The 20,629-nt window shown below is 39.3% G+C and overlaps 1 protein-coding gene across 1 annotated transcript in view; it reads right to left on the bottom strand.

Annotated features, from left to right (window-relative positions):
• Positions 1-20,629, bottom strand: part of PDE1C (phosphodiesterase 1C) — a gene marked incomplete at both ends in the record, with an annotated part of 210,802 nt that overhangs the window by 28,156 nt on the left and 162,017 nt on the right. The window contains 5 exons of the mRNA XM_084213788.1: positions 14-88; positions 3,366-3,656; positions 6,865-7,040; positions 8,184-8,304; positions 12,169-12,250. Of these exons, the coding sequence (XP_084069914.1) occupies positions 14-88; positions 3,366-3,656; positions 6,865-7,040; positions 8,184-8,304; positions 12,169-12,250 (745 nt within the window). The remainder of the gene's footprint in view (positions 1-13; positions 89-3,365; positions 3,657-6,864; positions 7,041-8,183; positions 8,305-12,168; positions 12,251-20,629) is intronic.

Here is a 20,629-nt window from a genome sequence, read left to right as displayed (position 1 = left end):
ATGTTGTCCTTACCATCTGTTTTCTTTGATTCATCCCTCACACTACACTTATCTTTTCTGTCCAATTTGTTGTCTTCCTTTAATTCACCTAGAAAGAAGCAATAAGAAACACTATAAGTATTTTAATGCATGCAGAGTGCATTTTAATGCTTGTAACCCAATGAAATTACAACACCAAAGGAGATGTTGTTCCTTAGGAGGAAAGGTCTGAGTTCAAAAAGAACTTAATTAACATATTTCCATAGAACAAAGCACCAGAAAAAATGTATCCAACTCCTACAAATAAGCAAATTTTAAAATCTACTTATAAATTTCTTCTAATTATCAAAACCTTTTAAAGGTATATATGCAAACTCACAATGCCTCTGACTGTATGTTGGCCATTAAAAACTTGACCATAAGCTTCATTTCAGAGTTGGAAACATTCATGCTTTCCAAAGAAATAAGAATCTGAAAGGCTTCATCATATGTGTCTGTTTTAAAGAACCATCTTAAATACCCTAACACACCTATGTAATTTTGCCTTATTTTCTCTTACCAGATTCCTTTTATCCATGATTTGTTTGTGTTGGTATCAGGAAACAATCATCCTAGCATTGATCATTGCCTTCAGAGTCTATGTAGCAAACAAAAAAATCAAGGCCTTCGGCAGAGCAATGCTTCATGCAGAATGCAAATAGCAACTTAAGGTAGGGTGTATTTTATGAAGCTAGGAATGTCAACCAAGAGTGACTCTTTTTTTGGTCCTCTATTAGCTGTACAGCAAAGCACATCAGACCTTACCAGACCATCCCTTCATTGAATGAGAATGTTGAATGCTAGATCAAATAAAAACTTAAATGGAAAGCTGTAGCAGAACAGAGCTATTTCAGCTGCAGTATCGAAACAGCAAGAAGGGTCTTTTTCCTTTTGTGATGCACGCCTCAACACAAAAAGCTGTTAAAGTCTCACTTCAAAATTTTTTACATGTGAGGCTGTATTACAGTGATGCTTATTCCATTTGTATTACTATTTTTGGTACTATAACTACTTCCCAGCCTTTGGATCAAGATTAAAGGTATTAAGTGTTAAAGAGGATATTATCTGCCTTCCAAATACTCATGAGCTGTGGATATTTATTTTTGGAACAGCTCAAATAAAGAAAAATTGTAGAGAAATGAGATCTCCCTCTTCCACAATGTGCCTTAACCACTAGTATATTTATTATTCTTGGAAGGTACTGGATCAATCGCTCTCTCCAATTAAGTTTCATCATGGTATAAAAGAGGAATGGTTTTCAAACCCTAAAATATTTAATAAGATGGAACGAAAGCATGTTCTGTTCAGTTTTTATTCAGAATTTTTCATGTTTATCTTCCTAAGCTCACTGTGTAGGTGAAAAAAAAAATGAACGCAAGATGATACAGGACAAGCAGCACCCTCCTCAGCTGATCACACTGCCACTGACTTGGGGTCCTTGTATAGAGAGCTTATAAGCAAATCCAACAGAGTTTAGTTGTCTGTTTGATTAAGGTGGTCTTAAAAAAAAAGGGCATAGTCTTCAACTGAAACTAATATGCAGAAAGCAAAACACAAAAGTATTCTTGCATTTCCTCCACCATCATACAGCTGATGGTAATGATGAGCTAACAAAGCCTTTTTGACCATTGCATGAACAAGTTGCTTGACCCTAAGTGTGTGCATGAAAAAATCCTGAATGCTTACACATGCACTGTTTCAGAATTTGATCTCTCAGAGAAAGCACAGGGCAGAGTATGACAGAGAGACTTTAAACTCACCTGATAACACAATTTCTGAACTTCCAGTGAATATTATGAAAAGGGGACTTTTAAGTAATGTACTATCTACCCTGTCATACTGCCAGCAACAGAGCAGAATAATGATCGTAATGATCTTTTTGAAAGGGACTACAGGGGCAGAGAAATAATCAGAAGAATACATTAGATATATTAGATTATATAGGCATAAAGGAAGCTGTGTTAAATCTAGACATGTGAATGTTGAGATTTCATCAATCCCCAGAGACTCTGCAGTGATTGCTCTTCATAAAGGCCTTATCCCAAAAATAAAGGAGAAGAATTTCTTTCCCTGAGGAAGATACTAATTTTTAGCAATCATTATAATTCCTTTCAGAGCACTTTTGACACCTGCAGCAGAGACATGGTCGAAAAAAGTATTAGCAAAATCACTAGAGCACATTTAGTTCCCATATTGCTAGAAGCATGCAAAGCAAAAGATTGCCAAAGGAAAGTCTGGTGCAGTCTAACTTGCATTTCATATGTCCCTGATCTTTTTGTCTTCCTGAGAGGCCCATTCATGTTCACACATGTAATACTGTCTGAAGAAAAACCCCATACATTAGAGAGAATTACAGCTTTCATCCCATAGCCCTTCCAATCTTAAAAAAACCCTGATTACAAAGAAATAACTGGGAAAGGCCAGGAACCCTAAGAATAATATCAGGAATGTTTTAAACAGAATTTCTGCATCTCCTGCCTCTAAACTCACTGCTCGAGTCTGGGCTGTCAAAGCCTAAATGCCCATTCAGTCTTTTTCTAAAAGGAGGCTTCTAAGTGGTTTTTCTGCTGCTTTTGGACTGTATGATACTAGCCAAGTTTGTGACAAGACATGACTGTAATGCTATTTTTTTGATACTCGCTCCAGGCAGCAGGAGCAGTGCAGGAAAGAGCCAAGAGACAAGTGATCTCTTCTGTTGGGTTTAATCAGTTTTTTTAATGTTTAACTGAATTTTCAAACATTTTTTCCACCTTCTTTTGGGTGCAGAATGAGATTCATATTTTAACGCAGTTCCACAGCAAGTTAAAAAAACTGGAATAAAATTTCTGTCAAAACGCCCTCAAAAAATAAAGGCTAGTGATTGTCCTTATAAAAAAATAAACTGAACAAAGGAAGGATAGATAAAATAAATCCTAAAAAAACAGTGGAGAAAAATTCTCTGTTCCAAAACATATTTTGATCTAAGGCTCAAATCAAAGATGCATTTAATTGGCTTTAAAATGAGTTTAGAAGCCAACTTTGGCTTCTCCTGTCAGTTACTCAAGCAATGACAATGTTCATTGAAGGTTATTTGTTTCATGCTCTGTATCATAAGAGGCTACTTCAGTTCCATAAAAAAAATAATATTTCCTTTTTTCCAAGCAGGGATGGTGAACCCCATCTACAGAAGAACACTACTTGGAATTTAATTTAGTTTCTGATTCCCATATGTAGCTGAAAAATGCCTATGTTCAGGAAGAGACTCTGGGCCCAGGAATGCTTTTTCAGGACATCAGGTTCCCCCATCACTAAAGTGAATTACTGGTTTTAGGGCTGGATTTATGTTTCAGTGGAAGAAGACAACTCACCATTCTGGACATGCTGTTTCTCTTCTCCCACAGTATGATGAGGATCCATTTTCTTATCTGTCCTAGTTGCGTTTTTCCCTTGATAGGCTTCGTGTTTGCTCATACCACTTTGCCAAGTGCCATTTACAGGATTCTTACTGGAATCTGTCTTTTTGCTTTCCCCAGGATTTGGTTCTTTGCTCTTTTTTGTCTTTGCTTCTGTGACATCTTCACCTGGTTTCTCATCCTGTTCATCTCTTTCATCTGTTCCCTGATAAGCATTTTCCTCTGCTTCTCTCTTAGCTTTTTCTTCTGCATCCTCAGCAAAAGAGAAAAGACAAGCAAGGAAAGAAGTCACAACTGTCAGTCAATTTGACAGGAACAACTCAGGTATCTATATCTACTTCAGCTTTTCACATGCAAACAAATTTACTTAGATAAATATAGGGACTGATCTGACAATGGAAAAAGAACGTAAGAGAACATTTAACAAAATATTCTGAAAACAACTGGTTTTCAGGGGACAACCTTGGTTGTCCTAAATGTATTTTATGCGTATGACCTTTTCTCCCCATTTAAAGCTCACCTTGAAAAGGTGAACTCAAAATTCTTAAATGGCAAAAAGAGATACTAGCTACTGAAGGCTGTAGGGATGTCTCACAGATTTCACAGAATATTCTGAGTTTAAAGGGATCCATAGAATGCAACTCGTACGTGAATGAGCCATACAGAGGTCAAGCTCATGCTCTAAACAACTGAGCTATTCTCAGGGTTTCATGGCATACAGAAGGATTCCTCTCATTTGGAGATCAAAAAAAACCCAAAATTTATTCTGCACCTGAACCACAGGACAGAACTTTATCTCAGGAGAATTGGGCCTGCTACAACACCATTGGATAAGTGTCTCTTGTAAAAAGTAGTGTCAGAAAATACTTCATCTGAATGGTGCTTTGTACATTGGAGTGTTTGTTTTTTGTCAGTTCTTTTGCTTGTTGCTCTTTAATGATGACCATTTAGGCAAAAAAACCCCAATCGGTAATGATCTCAATTTTCTCACACAGTATGAGAAATTTTTTATAAATATCATACTCAGGGTAAAAACAGCTCACTGAGGCTTCTAGGGACAATGCCATTACCAAAGGGAATACAGTATTTAAGAAATAATTTATTATAGTATTAGCTACAAAAATAGCGCTAATAGGTTCCTTCCTTTTTGATCCCCAATTACTATTTGCTGTCAACAAACAGTAAGTGTTTCTGTATTCTCTTAATAATAACTTTTTATTGGCAATGCATCTTGACTGCAAGACACCAGTTTGTCAGGGGTCAGCAATTTAAGCCCCGGATGTGTGGTAGGCCTTGCTACACGAGAGGCAAGGAGGGTGATGCAGAAGCTTGCTGCAAGTCAAGAGAAAATAGCAGCTCAGCAAAGATACTGATGCAAGTGGTCTGGAGTCCAAAACCAGTTAGTCTTTAGCCCATACAAAGATATGCTGGGCTGTATGTTTGTATAACTCTTTCAGGATTAAAAAAATATGCATGCTTGTACTGCTAAACGTACCTAGAAACCCAGAAATTATGTAAAAGTCCCTCACAGGTCTGTCTTGCACATAGGATTTTTATACAGTTTATGCTTAGTCAAGAAAATATATATGGTACATGGTGAAATTAAATTCTTAAAACTATTTACCTGTATTGTAACTTCATTCACTCATCACTTTTATATCGCAAGACACTGAACAAGTTACATGCTTTGCGTTGTTGGTTAGCTTTAATTTGGTCCATAGGGAGCTGTTAGATATTAAATAAAACAAAAAACCAAACAAAACCAACCAAAAAAAACCTACAACAAAACAAAAACAAGCAAAAAAACCCCCCAAAACACACACCAGGAAAAAAAAAACCACACACAAAAAAGCACCAAAACCAACCAACCAAAAAAAAAATTCCCTGGGAAACAGATTTTGAATTATGCTTTTGTTTTCATATTCATGGAATGCCTATAAAGTGTTTTTCCTTAATGGCAAGTTTTAATCACAAAGGAGAACTTGTTTTCAATAATGCATGATTTCCTGAATCTTTAGACAGGTCTTTCAGCTGGAGAGGAAAAATCCACTCTGGCACTTTGGAGAACTGTGCCAAATCCCTAAAGTCACAGTCATATTACAAATCAAACTCCTTCCATTTATATGAAATAAACCAACTCCATTAAATAAGGGATTGAGCAACAACCATTCAGAACAGAGAATAAATTTTATCACAGTTTCATGGAGAAAAGAAAAAACAGTGACATATTCCTTCTTTTTTTTGCTCCAAATCTGGTCTAAATCTCTTAATGGCTCTAGGATTGCACAGTCATTCATATCCTGGAGTTGAGGGAAAATGATACCTAAATAATTCTTAAAAGATGGCTCTCAGTATTTCCAAAAGAACTCCAATAATAGAGATTTGCTAATGTCTAACTTATTAGACATTATAATAATGTCTATAATAACCTTCCACTTGTTTCTCCTCTTAATGGTCCAGGATATTGGAATAAAAAGTAGTTTCCTTATTTTGCAGCTGCAGTAGTCTTTTAAAAACTGCTTTCAGCTATACACTTTCTTAGCTATAAACAAGTTAGCATAATTTTCATTGCTGTACTCTGCATTGTCTACAACTGGTTCATATGTTTTTTCAACTGCAGTGGCCAAAACTGGACACAGAATAACACTGAGGGCCTTGTCACTGCTGAGAAGATGAGAAGAATGCCAAAGGGGTCTTAGAAGCAAAGTCTTTTGAGGAGTTTTTTGGTATGTGTATGGGGGGAGTGTTGCTTTGCTTTGTTGGTTTTTTTCAGTGGTGGTGGAATGTTGGTCAGGATGTTTTTCAGTTTCATGGCAGTATTGAACCCTGGTCAACCTTCAACCAATACAGCCCTCATATTCTTCTGAAATGTTAGCAGTCCTCCCCAGACTGATGACATCACACACAGTTTCAGCTTACTTCCTAAATTAATTTTCCAAGTTATCACCAGAAATATGAACCAGCTCTGAATAGAGAATATTCTGTCCTTCTCCTCTGAACTATCCCCCAACTACCATCCATTCTAAAAGTACCACCCCCTTTTAACCTGATCGATGAATAAATATGTAAATATATTTATCTATTTTTATCTATATATAATTTATGTTTATCTATATTTATCTATAAATATAGATAAATCTATATTTACAAATACCATTCCAACTATTTTTGCACCCACTGAGTCTGATCTGTGACTTTAGAGGAATTCCCTTTAAATTTTTTTCTCTTCCCATTGTTCACATTCTTTTTGTCATGTACACTTACACAGCATAAGAAGAATATAAGGCACAGACGAATCACAATGTTCCTATCTTTCTGAATTCAGAGGGGGTTTTTGAACTCAATAGGTGGATTCTTTCAAACTAACTGTTTGAGAATGGTTAGGCTGAAGGTGAGTTTGAGGAAAAAGAGGTCAACAGAATTTTATTCTTTCACTAAGAAGCCTGGCTGTTACCTTTGGTGGCTTGTGCTTTCCATTTCTCCCTGTTCTGCTGCACCACCTCAGTCCAGGTGGCTTTAAAACTTTTGAAGTCCACAGTGAGTATGGAGCAGTTGAGTGAGGCACTTCCTTCGGACCCAGTGCTCTTGACACTTGATCTTTTTACTTCAGAGGGACTAATGCTATTCAAACTACGACACAGTAACACAAAACACAGAAGTCAGCATCCCATACACTCAAATACAGCTAAGATAAAATAATGGTTCAAAGTCAGATAACAGAGCTACCCTGGATAAACTAAGCTTGAATCCCTTATCCTTCCCAGCTCTCCCACCCCAGGCCATCCATGTTAAAGCAGAGTACAACCTGAGCCAGTATTAGAAATAAAGGGCTGCTTTTCCCCATCTTATTTCTTGGCATTCATTCTCACTAAGTGCTATACCTACTTTTTTTTGTGTATCTCCACTCTCTAAATATTAGTGGAGAGTCAGCCAATTCAAGAAATCAAATATATCACAGAAGGAGTCTCCTAAATTTCACCAATGGCAGGTATTAGGCACAGGTCAATCTCTGTCAAGGGCTTGGGGACCACATCTGAGGCTTAGGCATTCATTTCTGTTACAAATCCTACAGTTGACTTTTGATGCTTTATTGTGAACATTTCAACAAAGGCAGCAAGAATACTGACATAGAAAGATATTAATGTTTGGTCTTTGTTTACCCAAGAGCAAAGAAGTCACCTGGGAGAGCGAATTCTGACTTGATAGCCCTACTCTAGGGATCACTAGCCATGTGGCATTTGAATTCCAAGATATGCCTTGTCTAACAGTATCTCTAAAACAGCAGTGCAAGTTGAATGGCCCAAGACTTCCTACACCTAAACTCCACGTGAATTGTGGTGATTCTTTGCACACTTGCATAACCCTAAATACTGTCACAAAAGTGTGCTTCTTCTTTCCAGCTATCATTTCTGTTTCAATCCCATTCATACTTCTAGGTGTGGAGAAATAAGTGCCTCCCAATTACTCTCATTACATTCTCTGACAGTGACTAAGAGAGCACTGAAGCTGTATCTGATTGCATGGCTACAGCCATTTGTGCTCCTTGACTTAGAAGGTATGACTCAGGCTGATGCCACCCTCCTCCCTCTTGGACCTCCTCCAGGCTGTACTTTCCCTGCACAAAGTCACCTCACGAGGTGAGCTGCAGCATTGACAATGCAGATATGGGCCTTTAAGCCACAAGAAAGACATACACTGAAGAGAGGGGAAATCAGGGCAGCTGATTGCAATGGCAGCTCATAGAGTGAAGGGACAGGGTGCAAGGTTATTCACCTGGAACGCCTAAATCCAGACATGCCAGAGAGGGAAGCTTCATCAATTAGCGGAGTCACAATTTTCTCTGTCATGTCGGTCAGCACAGTAAAGGTGGGTTCCACAATGAAATCAATGAAACCTGAGCAGAAACACAAGCAGAATCAAGCAGGCATGAGGAAGATTTATGTGGAGTCCCTGCTTCAGTGAATACAGATGACCACACTGTAAATGACAGTAAAAAAATTATACCTTGAAAGAAGGACAGGCAAATACTAGAAAGGGAAAACTGAATTATACATTAATCCCTGACCCAAGATCCTCAATATAGCATACAATGAAAGGAATCTATTTTAACACTGGAAAGAAATTCTGGCAAATCAGAACATAAACTCATCAATACGTGTTTTATAGGAGGAGTAGTGTGATATTGAAGTCAAATTCCTAGTATATTTTGATAAAACTTAAAAATAAAGTTCACCTTCAAAGAAGAACTCTCTCAAAGAAACAGCAATACCAGTAACCTTGTACCTCCCTTCCTTACAACATCAATATGTTGCTGTGAATTCTCTCTCCTCAGTGCTTACACAGTTTTTTCTTGTTGATAATAAGAGATATAGATGCTTTTCACACTGTTTTCCCTTTTCTTTTTTTAATATTAAAAAGAAAAAAGAAATTTTTAATATTAAAAAAAGAAAAAGGGAAAGAACAAAGACCAAAATATTTTGTACTTCAGTATATAGTTTGACATAAATGAATATGGGTCTGATCTGAATGATGGGAAATGCAGACTGAAGAGCTCTGTGGACATAAGGTTATGAGATGAAGGAAAATCTGAATTGCATGATTGTCTTGGTTTGAAAAGACAGGTGTCTGCCAATGAAGGCAGGAGGCTCCGTTAAAATAAAGAATGTAAACCCCCCTCCCTCTGAATTATTACAATTTTGAAATTAAGGGGCTCTTAGGCAAAGATATGGGAGTAGGAATAACAGTTCTTTATTAGGGAAAAAAAAAGTGAAACAAAAATGCAGTAATACAAAACAAAACTGACAGAGTCAGAATATGACCTGACTCACTGTCAGTCAGGGTGCAGGTAGTAGTCTGCTCAAATGGAGGCTGCAATTCTCCCAGAGTATTAGATGTGGTTCTGTTGAAAACAGTGATCCTGTAGAAGGGTTGAGGTTTCTTCTGAAGATCCAGTGGTGGTGAAGATGGGCCTGGTCTTCCTCTAGGAATCCAGTGGAAAAGGCTGACTCTGGTGTTTCAAATCTCAGATTACATCCAGGTAGGAATGCTTGGCTCCTCCCCCTGGGTGGAGCATTTTACAATGGGATGATGTAATTTTATCATTCATTCAGTAAGTCCATTAACAGAAGATATTTTCTGGAGGGAGGATTGGTTGTGGAAGAGATAAAGAAAACTGCCTCACCTGGTTTTAACAGGTGGCCCAATTAACAGAAGATAACTGCTCCACCTCTAACAGATGGCAATAGAATACACATCCCAAGCAACATGTTGCATTTACAATTCAAGATACATGAATAAAAAGTGGAAGTGAGTGGCTTACATATTTCCATAATTCTTTTAGCACTTCATTTATGAAATTACTTCATGCGGCAGGTAGCCAAGAAAACAACAAAGTCCTTGATCCCTCCTAAGGCACATTATAAATCCCCACTATTACATATTTTAGATATTTTAAAATTATTAATAATTAATTTTTTCATTAACAATATTTTAATTTTTCTGGGCAGGTCATGTTATGATTTTTCATAACCTGACACAACAGAAGAGATGTGTTCTTTCCTTTGAGGAGTTTTTTTCTGTTGGATTGCTTAATTTCATAAACCATACTGCCAAAACCTTCCATCTGGGTTTGCGAGAAGCTTTAATTAATGAAACAAACCAGCAACTACAAACAAATTGAGCCACTAGAACACAATTTCTAGGCGGTGTCCTTGATAGAACCAAAAGCACAATTTTATTTCACTAAGAACAAAGGTTTTTAATTTGTGAGATTTGATGGCTTAGTGCTTGGTGCAGATGACAGTCATAGAATCACTAAGGTTGGAAAGGACCTTTAAGATTGTCAAGTCCAACTATATAATAGCACAAGTTGGAATTCAGTAAGAACTTACTTCTGCAAAGAAATGTAATTACTATTCCAGGAAACATTTTTTGAGACCATTAATTGGGTAAATAAAGAAATGAAAGGAGATTATTTGTCTGAGAATCTTGCCTACAACTTGGAAAGTCTTATCTCAGCAGATAGCCAGAAAACAGGTGGTTGCAATTTAACAAAAGGGACGGAAAGAAAGGCACTGTCAAAAAGTGCAGCAGACTGAGAAATTAATAATTTTATAATAATGGTAGAAGGCAAAAATAAAGAGTAGCCTATTAATGACAATGGATTACTAAACGGCACAAGTGAAATAGTATATGACTAAATAAGCTTGCCCTTGCCTATCGACAAGTGCCTCTAAGGTAAATTGTATTTCTGGTGGTTTAATATAACAATAATTTTGCAGTGGCTTTACACAAGGTGCATCAGAACAGAAGATTCTTTCCTCTTCTGGTCTTTCTGAGCAAAGGAGCCCAAAAGGAGAGGACCAGGAAAACAGGTTCCCAAGCATACACAAACCAGTGTAGCGGGACCCTGGGGAAGGCAAAACTCCTCTTCCCTGTAAGGAGTGAGGAACATATGAAAGCTGATAAAACAGAGGTGTAAGAGAAGTATCTACCTGTACCTTCCCTCACAGCAACCAGAGAGGGAGAGTTTATCTTCTCCCATAGCACAGCAATAAGCCTATGTCCAGGACTGTTCAATATGAGTTTTTTCTGAGTCTGTAGCACTTCCAAGTTTGTGGCTGCTTTCCTCCACTGAGCTACTGGCAGAACACACAGTTTATAGTAGGTTCCAGAGGAGTAAATGCTACAAGCCTGGTAACCAGGCCAGGCTTATATAGGGCTCTTCAAATTCAGATTCTTAGGTAAATTGTCTAAATTTCCAAAGCCAGAAAAATCTGGGATGTTGTCTCTGAGATAATGGCTTTCTTACCAGGAAAAATGAAATAATTTTAAACAGAAATAGCTCTTAGCCAAAGATATGAATTTCTAGTTTCCTAGATTCAGGGAAATCTTCATTTCATTATTTGAGAGACATTTCTTGCTTTAAATTTTTGTTTGCTTTCTTTAATATGTTTTCTGTCTTTCTGGTTTTTTTCAGTTCTCTCAATTTTAGCATCCATGTTATCTTTTCTTTTTCATTCCATTTGGCTACCTATTCTCCAGTTGAGGCTAGAACATGTTCTTCTATCTACTTCACTTACTTGAAAGGTATGAAATCCACCCACAAATCCACCTTTTCTATGTTCTCTTCATTGTACCAAGCCCCCTGAATAGTTTTACTTCACTTAGCCCTTCTTGTTCTCTCACTAAATGTGAGGCTTATTGCCTCATGTTTCCCCTACTTTTTCACTCAGTAACTGAAGAAGAGGTAGAGAAAGTGCTGTTAGTGAGTCCGTAAAAAGATCTCTTTTTCTGAATTGGTGGCACAGAAAAAGATTTACTAGTTGCTTGGCTTCAGTGAAAAATAATGGTTGGTGTAAAGCATTGAGAGGGAAAGGGTGAAAGGAATAAAATATTTGGTCCAGGTCATCAAAGGAACTGACATTACATTTTCATATCCGCCAATGACATTCATTCACATGATATTCTCATGTGTGCCCTGTCTTCACAAATCACAAAATCATGGAGTAAGTGTCATAACCAGATACTGTAGTTATTTCTGCAAACACGTCAGAGGTAATTTGGTTACTGTATTGGAGCCATCACCATACATTTAATGGCTCCTCTTTAAATTGTTGATCTGGGGAAAATAATGCCATTGTGCCTTATTTCCTCTTTTTAACATAATTCCAAATTATATCACTAAGATCTTAGTACTATTGAGAAGATTAAGTTTTTCTTTTAAGATGCTACCTCGCACGCACCAAAAGGGACATACCTATTTGAGACTGAGCAACCATAGTAGATGTCCGATCACACAGAGGAGAGAAGGGCAGCCCTAGTTCTGCTTCCTTGTCACCCTGGAGAAAAAAATTGAGAAAAAATTTTAAAAAGACAAGACACATTGCACTTTTTATATATTATGTCATGACTGTAAAAGCCTCTTATTTTACTTTCTTTAAATAAGTTTGGACTTTGTTTAGATTGGGTTTTTTAAACATAAATTGTGGAGAATTTCAGTCTCGATGGAAAATTTATAGTCCAAGGAGAACTTAGTGAATTAAGCATCTTGATTCCAGTGACTTTTCATTAGAACTTTCCCTGCTTGCTTGGTACTTCTATGCACCAACTAAAAACCCCTTGAGCACAAGAATGCTTCTCACTGCAGTTCTCTAGAGAGCTAAGTTCTCAGAGCATATCTTTCATGAGCAAACATCAGAGTCAGGGCTGATTTTTCAGGGCTTGCAGGTCTTTGCACATCTTTTAGATATGACTGGCTGGATGCAGATTAGTAATTTTTTCCAAAGAAAACACTAACAGTTTCTATGAGAAAGTAACCTGCTTGGTTGATGTTGGGACAAGCTGTAGACATTGTCTACCTGAATATCTCCAAGACTTTTTATATGGTTTCCAATAGCCTCCTCGTAAAGACGCTGATGCATTATAGTATAGACAAGTGGTCCATGCAGCAGGTGGGGAACTGGCTGACAGACCCCAGCCTGTCAACAAGTGGTGGCAAGTAGCATCTTTTCAAACTAGCAACCTGTCACAAGTGGGATACTCCAGCATTCAATACTGGCCCCAATGCTGTTTAATATCTTTTCAAGTGATCTGGATCATGGGATCAAGTGTACCCTGCTGAAGTTTGCTGATGCTACCAAACCAAGTGGGAAATGAAACACTTCTAAAGGGAGAGTCATCCTGCAGGTAGACCTGGATAGGCTGGAAGAGTGGGCTTACAAGAACTTTATGGAGTTCAACAAGGACAAATGTAAGGTGATACCCCTGAGAAAACATAATCCAGGACCACAACACAGGATGGGAACAACCCAGCTGGGGAGCAGCTGGACTAGAAGCTAATACGAGTGAACTCTGTGTTGCTCTGGTGAAGAAAACAACAGAATTTTGGGCTGCATCAACAAGAACATCACCAGCAGAGATAATGAAATCATTATTCCACTCTACTCAGCACCTGCCAGGCCGCAACTGGAATACAGTGTTCAGTTTTGGTCCTTCCATGCAAAAAATTAAGTGGATAGGCTGGAGAGGGTCAAGAGAAGGGCTACAGAGATGATGAAGCAACTGGGAAGCCTGTCATGTAAGAAAGGGCTAAGAGAACTGCATTGTTAAGCCTCGAGAAAAGAAAACTTAAAAGAGACCTTATCACCAGGTTCCAATATTTAAAGGGTGGCTACAAAGAAGATGGAGGCCCCCACTTTATAAGGAGGCACATGGAAAGATATGGAGTAATGGATGGAAGTTACTCCTGAAGAGATTCTGATAAGACACAGGAAAAAAATTTTCACAGCGAGATCAGCCACTAAAATGATCTCGCCAGGGGAGCAGTGGCTTCCCCAGCATCGGACACTCTGAAGATTCAGCTGGATAGGGTGCTGGATCATCTTATCTAGACTGTGCTTTTGCCAAGAAGGGTTGGACCAGATGATCCTTCAGCTTCCTTCCAACCTGGTATTCTATGATGCTGTGAATATGACATTTCACATTGCCTTTAGATTACATTTACATTTTAGCTACATAAGTCCAAACATGCCTACCAGCCCTCAGAAGTGAAAGTCCTTTTCTAGAATCACAAAATGGTAGAAGATCAAGTGTTATAACCCCATATTTCCCAGTTTTCCAGTTTTTCAAGTCACACGGTCCAAAAGACCCGTTATTTTAATTCAGTCACTCTATAACATTGTTTTATGTTGAGAAGATATGTATAGGATGACACAGCTGCAGTACTTCCCACAGAGCATTCAAATTTAAATAGCCTGTTAAATATACTGTAAAATAATTTACCTAAATCAGCAGGTCATTATAATTGTGCTGAACTTCTTGCCAGTGTTGTGACTAATGTCAAATAGAAGCTAAAATATTCAGAAAATGTACACAGAGAAAGGCTTGTGTAGATATAAGAGCTAAATTGTTATTTTTATTAATACAACATATATAAAAGGGGTGCATATTTTCTGTTAGGATTTTGTATGGAACAACAAGCAATAGCATCCTTCTATTGCAGAACAATTCTGATTTATGTTAGGAGCCTGATATACAAATATCAGGGTAAAACACAAACTAAACACAGAAGTATTTCTAAGTAACATTCCTTTACTGTGTCAGCTAGTAAAGGTCTCAGAAAAAAACATCTCTCAACGCCAGCTCATAATTCTTCTCTTACTCCTTAGACCTTCTATAAACCACAGTAGCTAATTATCTTGGGAAGAACACCTGCCTGCCTTTGTGACTGCTCAGAGAGACACTTGGTTTCTAAGCTGTTTGAGCAGCTCCCTAACAGCTAGCTAAAATGCATTAGTAGAACTAGTTAATTAAGGGAAGATGTTTGCTTTAAGAAATGCTCATAGATGTTGAGTATAAAAAACAGTTTTGTATTTAGAATCTCTCATACCTACAGCATGGTCACTTGATGTATAAAGACCTGTGCCATGTCACATCTCAAAATACTGGGAAATCAACAGAGCTGGGGATCTTTTCTAATATAGGTTAAGTCAGGCTTTATGTCTCTGAAGAACACTTAGCAGAAAGGAAAGGAAAGGATCTGCAAAAAGTGACCATAAGGAAATAAACTTCCAATCCTAGGTCAAGCATGTTCCTTACAACCATAGTCCCCTTGGCTAGTAGTAGTTCTCAATATCATGGTTTAGGGACAGTATTCTCCAATTTAGTGCTCCCACTTGTGGGAATCCATAAAATCAGAGAGTTTTAGGAAGGTGGTAAAAAGACAGGCCGCACATACAGCAGAATTGTGAAGTGCTAAAACAGCAGAAAAAATATCTAAGCGGTAGCGAAGACATGGGAGATAGAACAATAGAGCTGTGTAGTTTGGCTTTCCAAGTTGCAAAAAGTTTATTTTAAGTAAATATTTAGAAGGTTAAGTATGAATAGTGCTCTGTGCTTTGTGTCTTATAAACGGGCCACTGTCTGCAAGAATAGGCCACCATTGTTTTAACCAAAGCTACAGGTGCTTAAGGTGATTGGATAGAACTACTGTCAGTATACTTTTGCTCTATGTAATTGGCTAAGATGGCTTTATGATATGTTGTAAGATAAGGTTTCTTTGGCCTGCTGCCTGAACAGCGAGCTGTTAGCATCTCTCCATTGTCATAATCATGTAATGAGACTGATGCTGAAAAATACATAGCTCAAGATGCTTGTCACAGTGGCCCCGTCCCGTTGGTGTCTGTATATAAACTGCCGGCGATACCACTAAAAACCTCAAAACTCACTACTTGCTCACTCCCTATTACCCATTCCATTTCCTTGGCAGTGAAAAGTTGGAAAGGAGAATTGAAGGCACAAAAAAAGATACAGACTTAAGAACAAGCTCTTAGAAACAGCAATGAGGTAAGAAAACAAACAGTAATAGCAACAATATGAATAGCAAAATTGTACAAGAGAACAGCAAGTGATTCACATGCAGATGCTCAGCATGGAGCCCAACCTGACTGCTGCCACACTATCCCAACCCAGAAGAAAGCCCTTCCCCCATCCCAGGAAAATTATGTGAAGTGGTACAGAATAACCTCCAGGTCCTAGCCATGCCTCCTCCAGCTGCTGTAAAAATTACCCTGTCCTATTCGGAACCAGGACAGTACCCACTCCTTATTCTATACCATTTGCATTATGCCCAGATCCTACACTTTCCAACTATATACTTATATATAGGAAAAAATATATATACCTGTATGTGTTTACAAGCACTATTATAATTTTTGTAGTCAATGGCCATCCCTCCAAGACATCTATTGAGTTCCTTCAATCAATGACTGTGGATTCTATCCATCCTAGGTGTCTTCAAGGGCAGGAGGGCTGATGTTCTGTTGGGTGGGTGCAGACTGCATCAGCAGCTCACAACTGATGTATCTGCAGCAGTCCATATCCACTGTTCATGGTGCTTATGGCATACAGTGGCAGTGTCATTCAGCAGCCAGAATGATACAATTCAACATTACAGACTGTTCTCACCCAAAAATCAAATCCCTCTGCACTACACACCAGGTGCACTCAGATCCTTGAGTAAAACAATCCCACATTTGCTTGAAGCAGGGCTAAGCCAAACTTCTTTCCAAACATACTCCTCACATGCACCACAGTGACTTTGCCCCCTTATACGGTATGTGGAGGTTTGAATTGCACAGGAGGAGCTCAATTAGCGGAGCTTCTACTATGGACTAACCAGATGGACTCCACAAAATGTAGATCCTAATGCTTGAATATCCCACCACCTATTGCTTTCTACATGTTTTTTAACAGCCTATTTTACCATTCAATATTCCCAGAGGTTGGTGCATGATAGTGAATATGATACACCCACTCCATACCATGATTTCTGGCCCAGGTGTCTATGAGGTGATTTTTAAAATTAGTCCTGTGGTCTGACTCAATTCTTTCTGGGGGGTCATGTTGCCACAGAACTAACTTGTTTTTCAAGGCCCAGGATGGCATTACAGGCAGTGAGCACATCTCCAGTGGTTGTTTCCACCACTATAAGTACATACTACTTGATGGGTTTGAGAGAGTGTATTGTAAACAATCTCCCTGGCCTCCCCATATTTATATCTCAACCATTGTCCCCCATACCACAGAGGCTTTACGCACTTGGCCTCCTTGACTGCAGTGCATATTTCACAGTTGTGGATAACCTGAGAGATAGGATTCATGTTTAAGTCCACCCTCAGTTACAGGCCCATCTCCTCCCTGTTGCATCTCTTCCTTTATGACCTGAGGCATCATGGGCCCACCAAGCCAGAAATAATTCAGCCTTATTCTGCCAATCCAGATCCACCTGAGACACTTTAATCTTGGCAGCTCAATCCACCCATCCATTGTTGCATTGCTCTTCAGTAGCCCGATTCTTGGGTACACTTGCATCTACATGACTTAGTATAACAAGCCAGGCAGCAGTGTCTTGCCACATTTCAGCAGTCCAGATGGGTTTACTCCACACAGCCAACTGATCTTTTTCCATTGGTCTGTGGACCACCCCCACAGAGCATTTGTTACCGTCCACAAATCAGAGTAGAGGTAGAGTGCTGGCCATTTCTTTCATTCAGAAAAATCCAAAGCCAGCTGGACATCTTAAAACTCTGCAGCCTAGATCCACTTTGTCTAATTGCTGCAACTAATCCTATAGAAATCCACACAGTAGCTTTTGATTTTTGGTATTTTCCTACAGTACAGCAGAACCATCAGTAAAGAGTGCATATCACTTTTCATTTTCTAGTAGTTGATTACATATGGTGGGGGCTCCTCAGCACATGCCATCTTCTCCTCCTCCAATGATGATGATAGTCTAAAATTTTTGCCTTGAGGCCAATTTGTGATTTTGCCTCCAGGCCAATATCCCTGGGCAATTAGTGGTTTCTATTTGAGCTTTCTGAGTGTTCAGCACAGACCACTTAGCATGCATCTGAACATGTGAAGAGGACTTTCCTTTTAAACATCTAGCCTAAAACAGACTATCAGGGTGCCATGAAGAGCTGTACTTCAGTAACAATCACTTCTGAAGCAGTTAGAACTCCTTCATAAGCTGCCAGTACTCTTTTTCAGTTGAGGTGTAACAGGCCTCATACCCTTTGTATTCCAGACTCCAGAATCACAGGGGTTTTCTTCAAGTCTCCCAGAGTACCTTTACACAGAGATTCCAGGAAGGATCATGATCCCTCGCTGCAGTGTACAGCACATTTTTCACATTTTGTCATGTCCTAACTGGGCCCATTGCTCCCAAGGAATCTCCTGTTTAATTGTTTATTTGTTACAAATCTTGTTGCTGTTCAGGACTCCACTTAAAATGTTTCTTCTTCTGTGTCATTTGTTATAGAGGGTTTATAATGTGATTGTACTCTGGAATATGCATCCTTCTAAAACCCACAGTACTAAGGAAAGCTTGTGTTTGCTTCTTGCTGGCTGGTGGGGACATAGCTGCTATGTTTTTGACCATACCCACTGGAATCTGATGATATCCATCTTGCTGTTTTACTCCTAAAACCTGATGTTCCTGTGTAGTTCCCTTGACTTTGCTTTATGGCAAAATTGACCTTCAGAAGGATGTGGATTATATTCCTTTTTCCAAAAAACTCTGTTGTGTTGCACCATACAATTATGTCAACAATATGTTGCAAATGTTCTGGAGCCCCACCCTCTTGAAGTTTAGTCTGAATCAGTCCATGGCAAATAGTGGGGCTGTGTTTCTACTCCTGGGGCCATCAGTTTCACATGTAGGGGACACCCCTCCAGGTAAAAGCAAACTGTGGCCTGCATTCTCTTGACAAAGAAATGGAGAAAAACACATTAGCAATGTACATGGTGGCACCATCTTGCTGTTTTGGACTCCAGATCATCCTTAAATTCCAACATATCCATCACAGCAGATCTCAGTGCTGGTGTGGCTGTGTTCAGGATACAATAGTCCACTGTCAGTCTCCACTGGACTTATGCACTGGCCATATGGGACTATTAAAGGGTGAGTGAACCTTGCTGACTACTCCCTGTCTCTCCAGTTCATTAATCATCTCATGAATGAGGGTCATGGAGTCCCAGTTGGTGCGGTGTTGTTAATGATGCACTGCTGTGGTAGTGATCAGTACCTGTCGTTCTTTGACCCTCTGCAGTCCGACAGCAGAAGGGTCCTCTGAGAGACCAGGCAAGGTGTTCAGCTGTCTAATTTCCTCTGTCTACACAGAAGCTATCCCAAAAGCTCAACAATGCCCTCTTGGGTCCTTGAAATAGCCTCTCCTGAGTTAATCTACGCCAAGGACACTCAGGGCCTCTGGGCCAATCAGAATGGGGTGTTTCTGCCTTTTGTTTCCAGTCAGGATCACTGTAACTTCCAGTACATTAATCTGTTGGGATCCCCCTGTCACCACAGACACAGCAATAGATTCTGTCCCTATAGATCTTGATGGCATCAGGGTACACTGCATGCCAGTGTCAAGTAATGCCTTGTACTCTTGCAGGTCTGATGCACAAATCCATCAGATCCACATAGTCCGTTAGATCAGGTTGTCACTTTCCTCCTGCTGGAGGCAGAGCCCCTCTAGTTCTAGTCATAGTAGTCATTGTTCATGTCTTGTAAATATTAGCTTCAAGAGGGTCAGAAGAATTGATTCCATTCCATTGTGTCTGATAACTTGCCCACTGGAAACTGGAACTGCATTTATCCTTGAAGAATTTTCTGTGGTGGTTGTCCTTCCTCTCAATTCACACATTGTGCTGCTAGGGTAGAGGTGGGTTTTCCATCCCACTTCCTCATGTCTTCTCTGGGGTCAAGTAAAACTGCATGTTATCTCATGGTGTGTGCCTTTTCTCTCGAGCCAGAGAGTGCATGTTTCCAATAGCAGAGACTGTGGCCCATACTGGAGGGGCATAGGACATTTCCCCTCTAACATGCTTGAATCTTTTGAGTCTGTCTGCAGTCAGGAAGGAAAAAATCATTTTATAATGCCACAGTAGTGTAGTCACCTGAAGCCCTCTTTGTTATCTTTCCTTCATTGATATCAATGCTAATGAGTTCATGTACAACAATGGTGTGCTGCATACAAACTTCTGCCAAATGGATTGTGTAAGCTGGACCGGACCTGATCTGAGTCTGCAAGGGACTGCTTGTTACTTGAACCCTTATAAGTTACCTACAGTGCAGCTGATTCTTTCAGGTACTAGATACATTTCTCCACAGCTTTCCTCCTGCTTGACCACGCTACTAGAAGATACTTGCAAGGAATAACACCTTTCTTGCACACTTGATGGGAGCTGCTCCAGAGGCTAGGAGTTTCTGTTCTCTTCCCATTCACTTTATCAATGCCCACACCCAAGGACAGGGATCCCAGGTGCGTGGCTTCACTAACAGGGTTAGGTACCACAACCTTGTGAACAGACCAAGCAACACTGTGACCAGTGGCTCCATACATAGTAAACCTAATGCTTATATCAAATTTATTTCCAACACTATGTTGGAAATAAATGTAGCCACATCTGTTCTTGTCTCAAATCTTTGAGTCCCACAGTGGGTGCCAAACTAGGCTGTTTTGGTTTAGGAATGTTATTCTTTAATTTAGTGCTCCCACCAAAAAACTACAAACCATGTTCCGCTCACTGCTCACTTACTCCTCTCTTCCCCTTTCCCTTCACCTCCCCCTGCAGTGGGCTGGAAAGGACAATTGGAGGCACAAAAGGTAAAGATTAGCAATTGAAATAACAATAATCTACTGGAAACAGCAATG

This window comes from Fringilla coelebs (assembly GCF_963513975.1).
Source record: "Fringilla coelebs genome assembly, chromosome: 1".
NCBI classification, from domain to species: Eukaryota; Metazoa; Chordata; class Aves; order Passeriformes; family Fringillidae; genus Fringilla; species Fringilla coelebs.
Note: the sequence above shows the minus strand (reverse complement) of the source record. Positions and strands in the feature narration are given on the sequence as shown.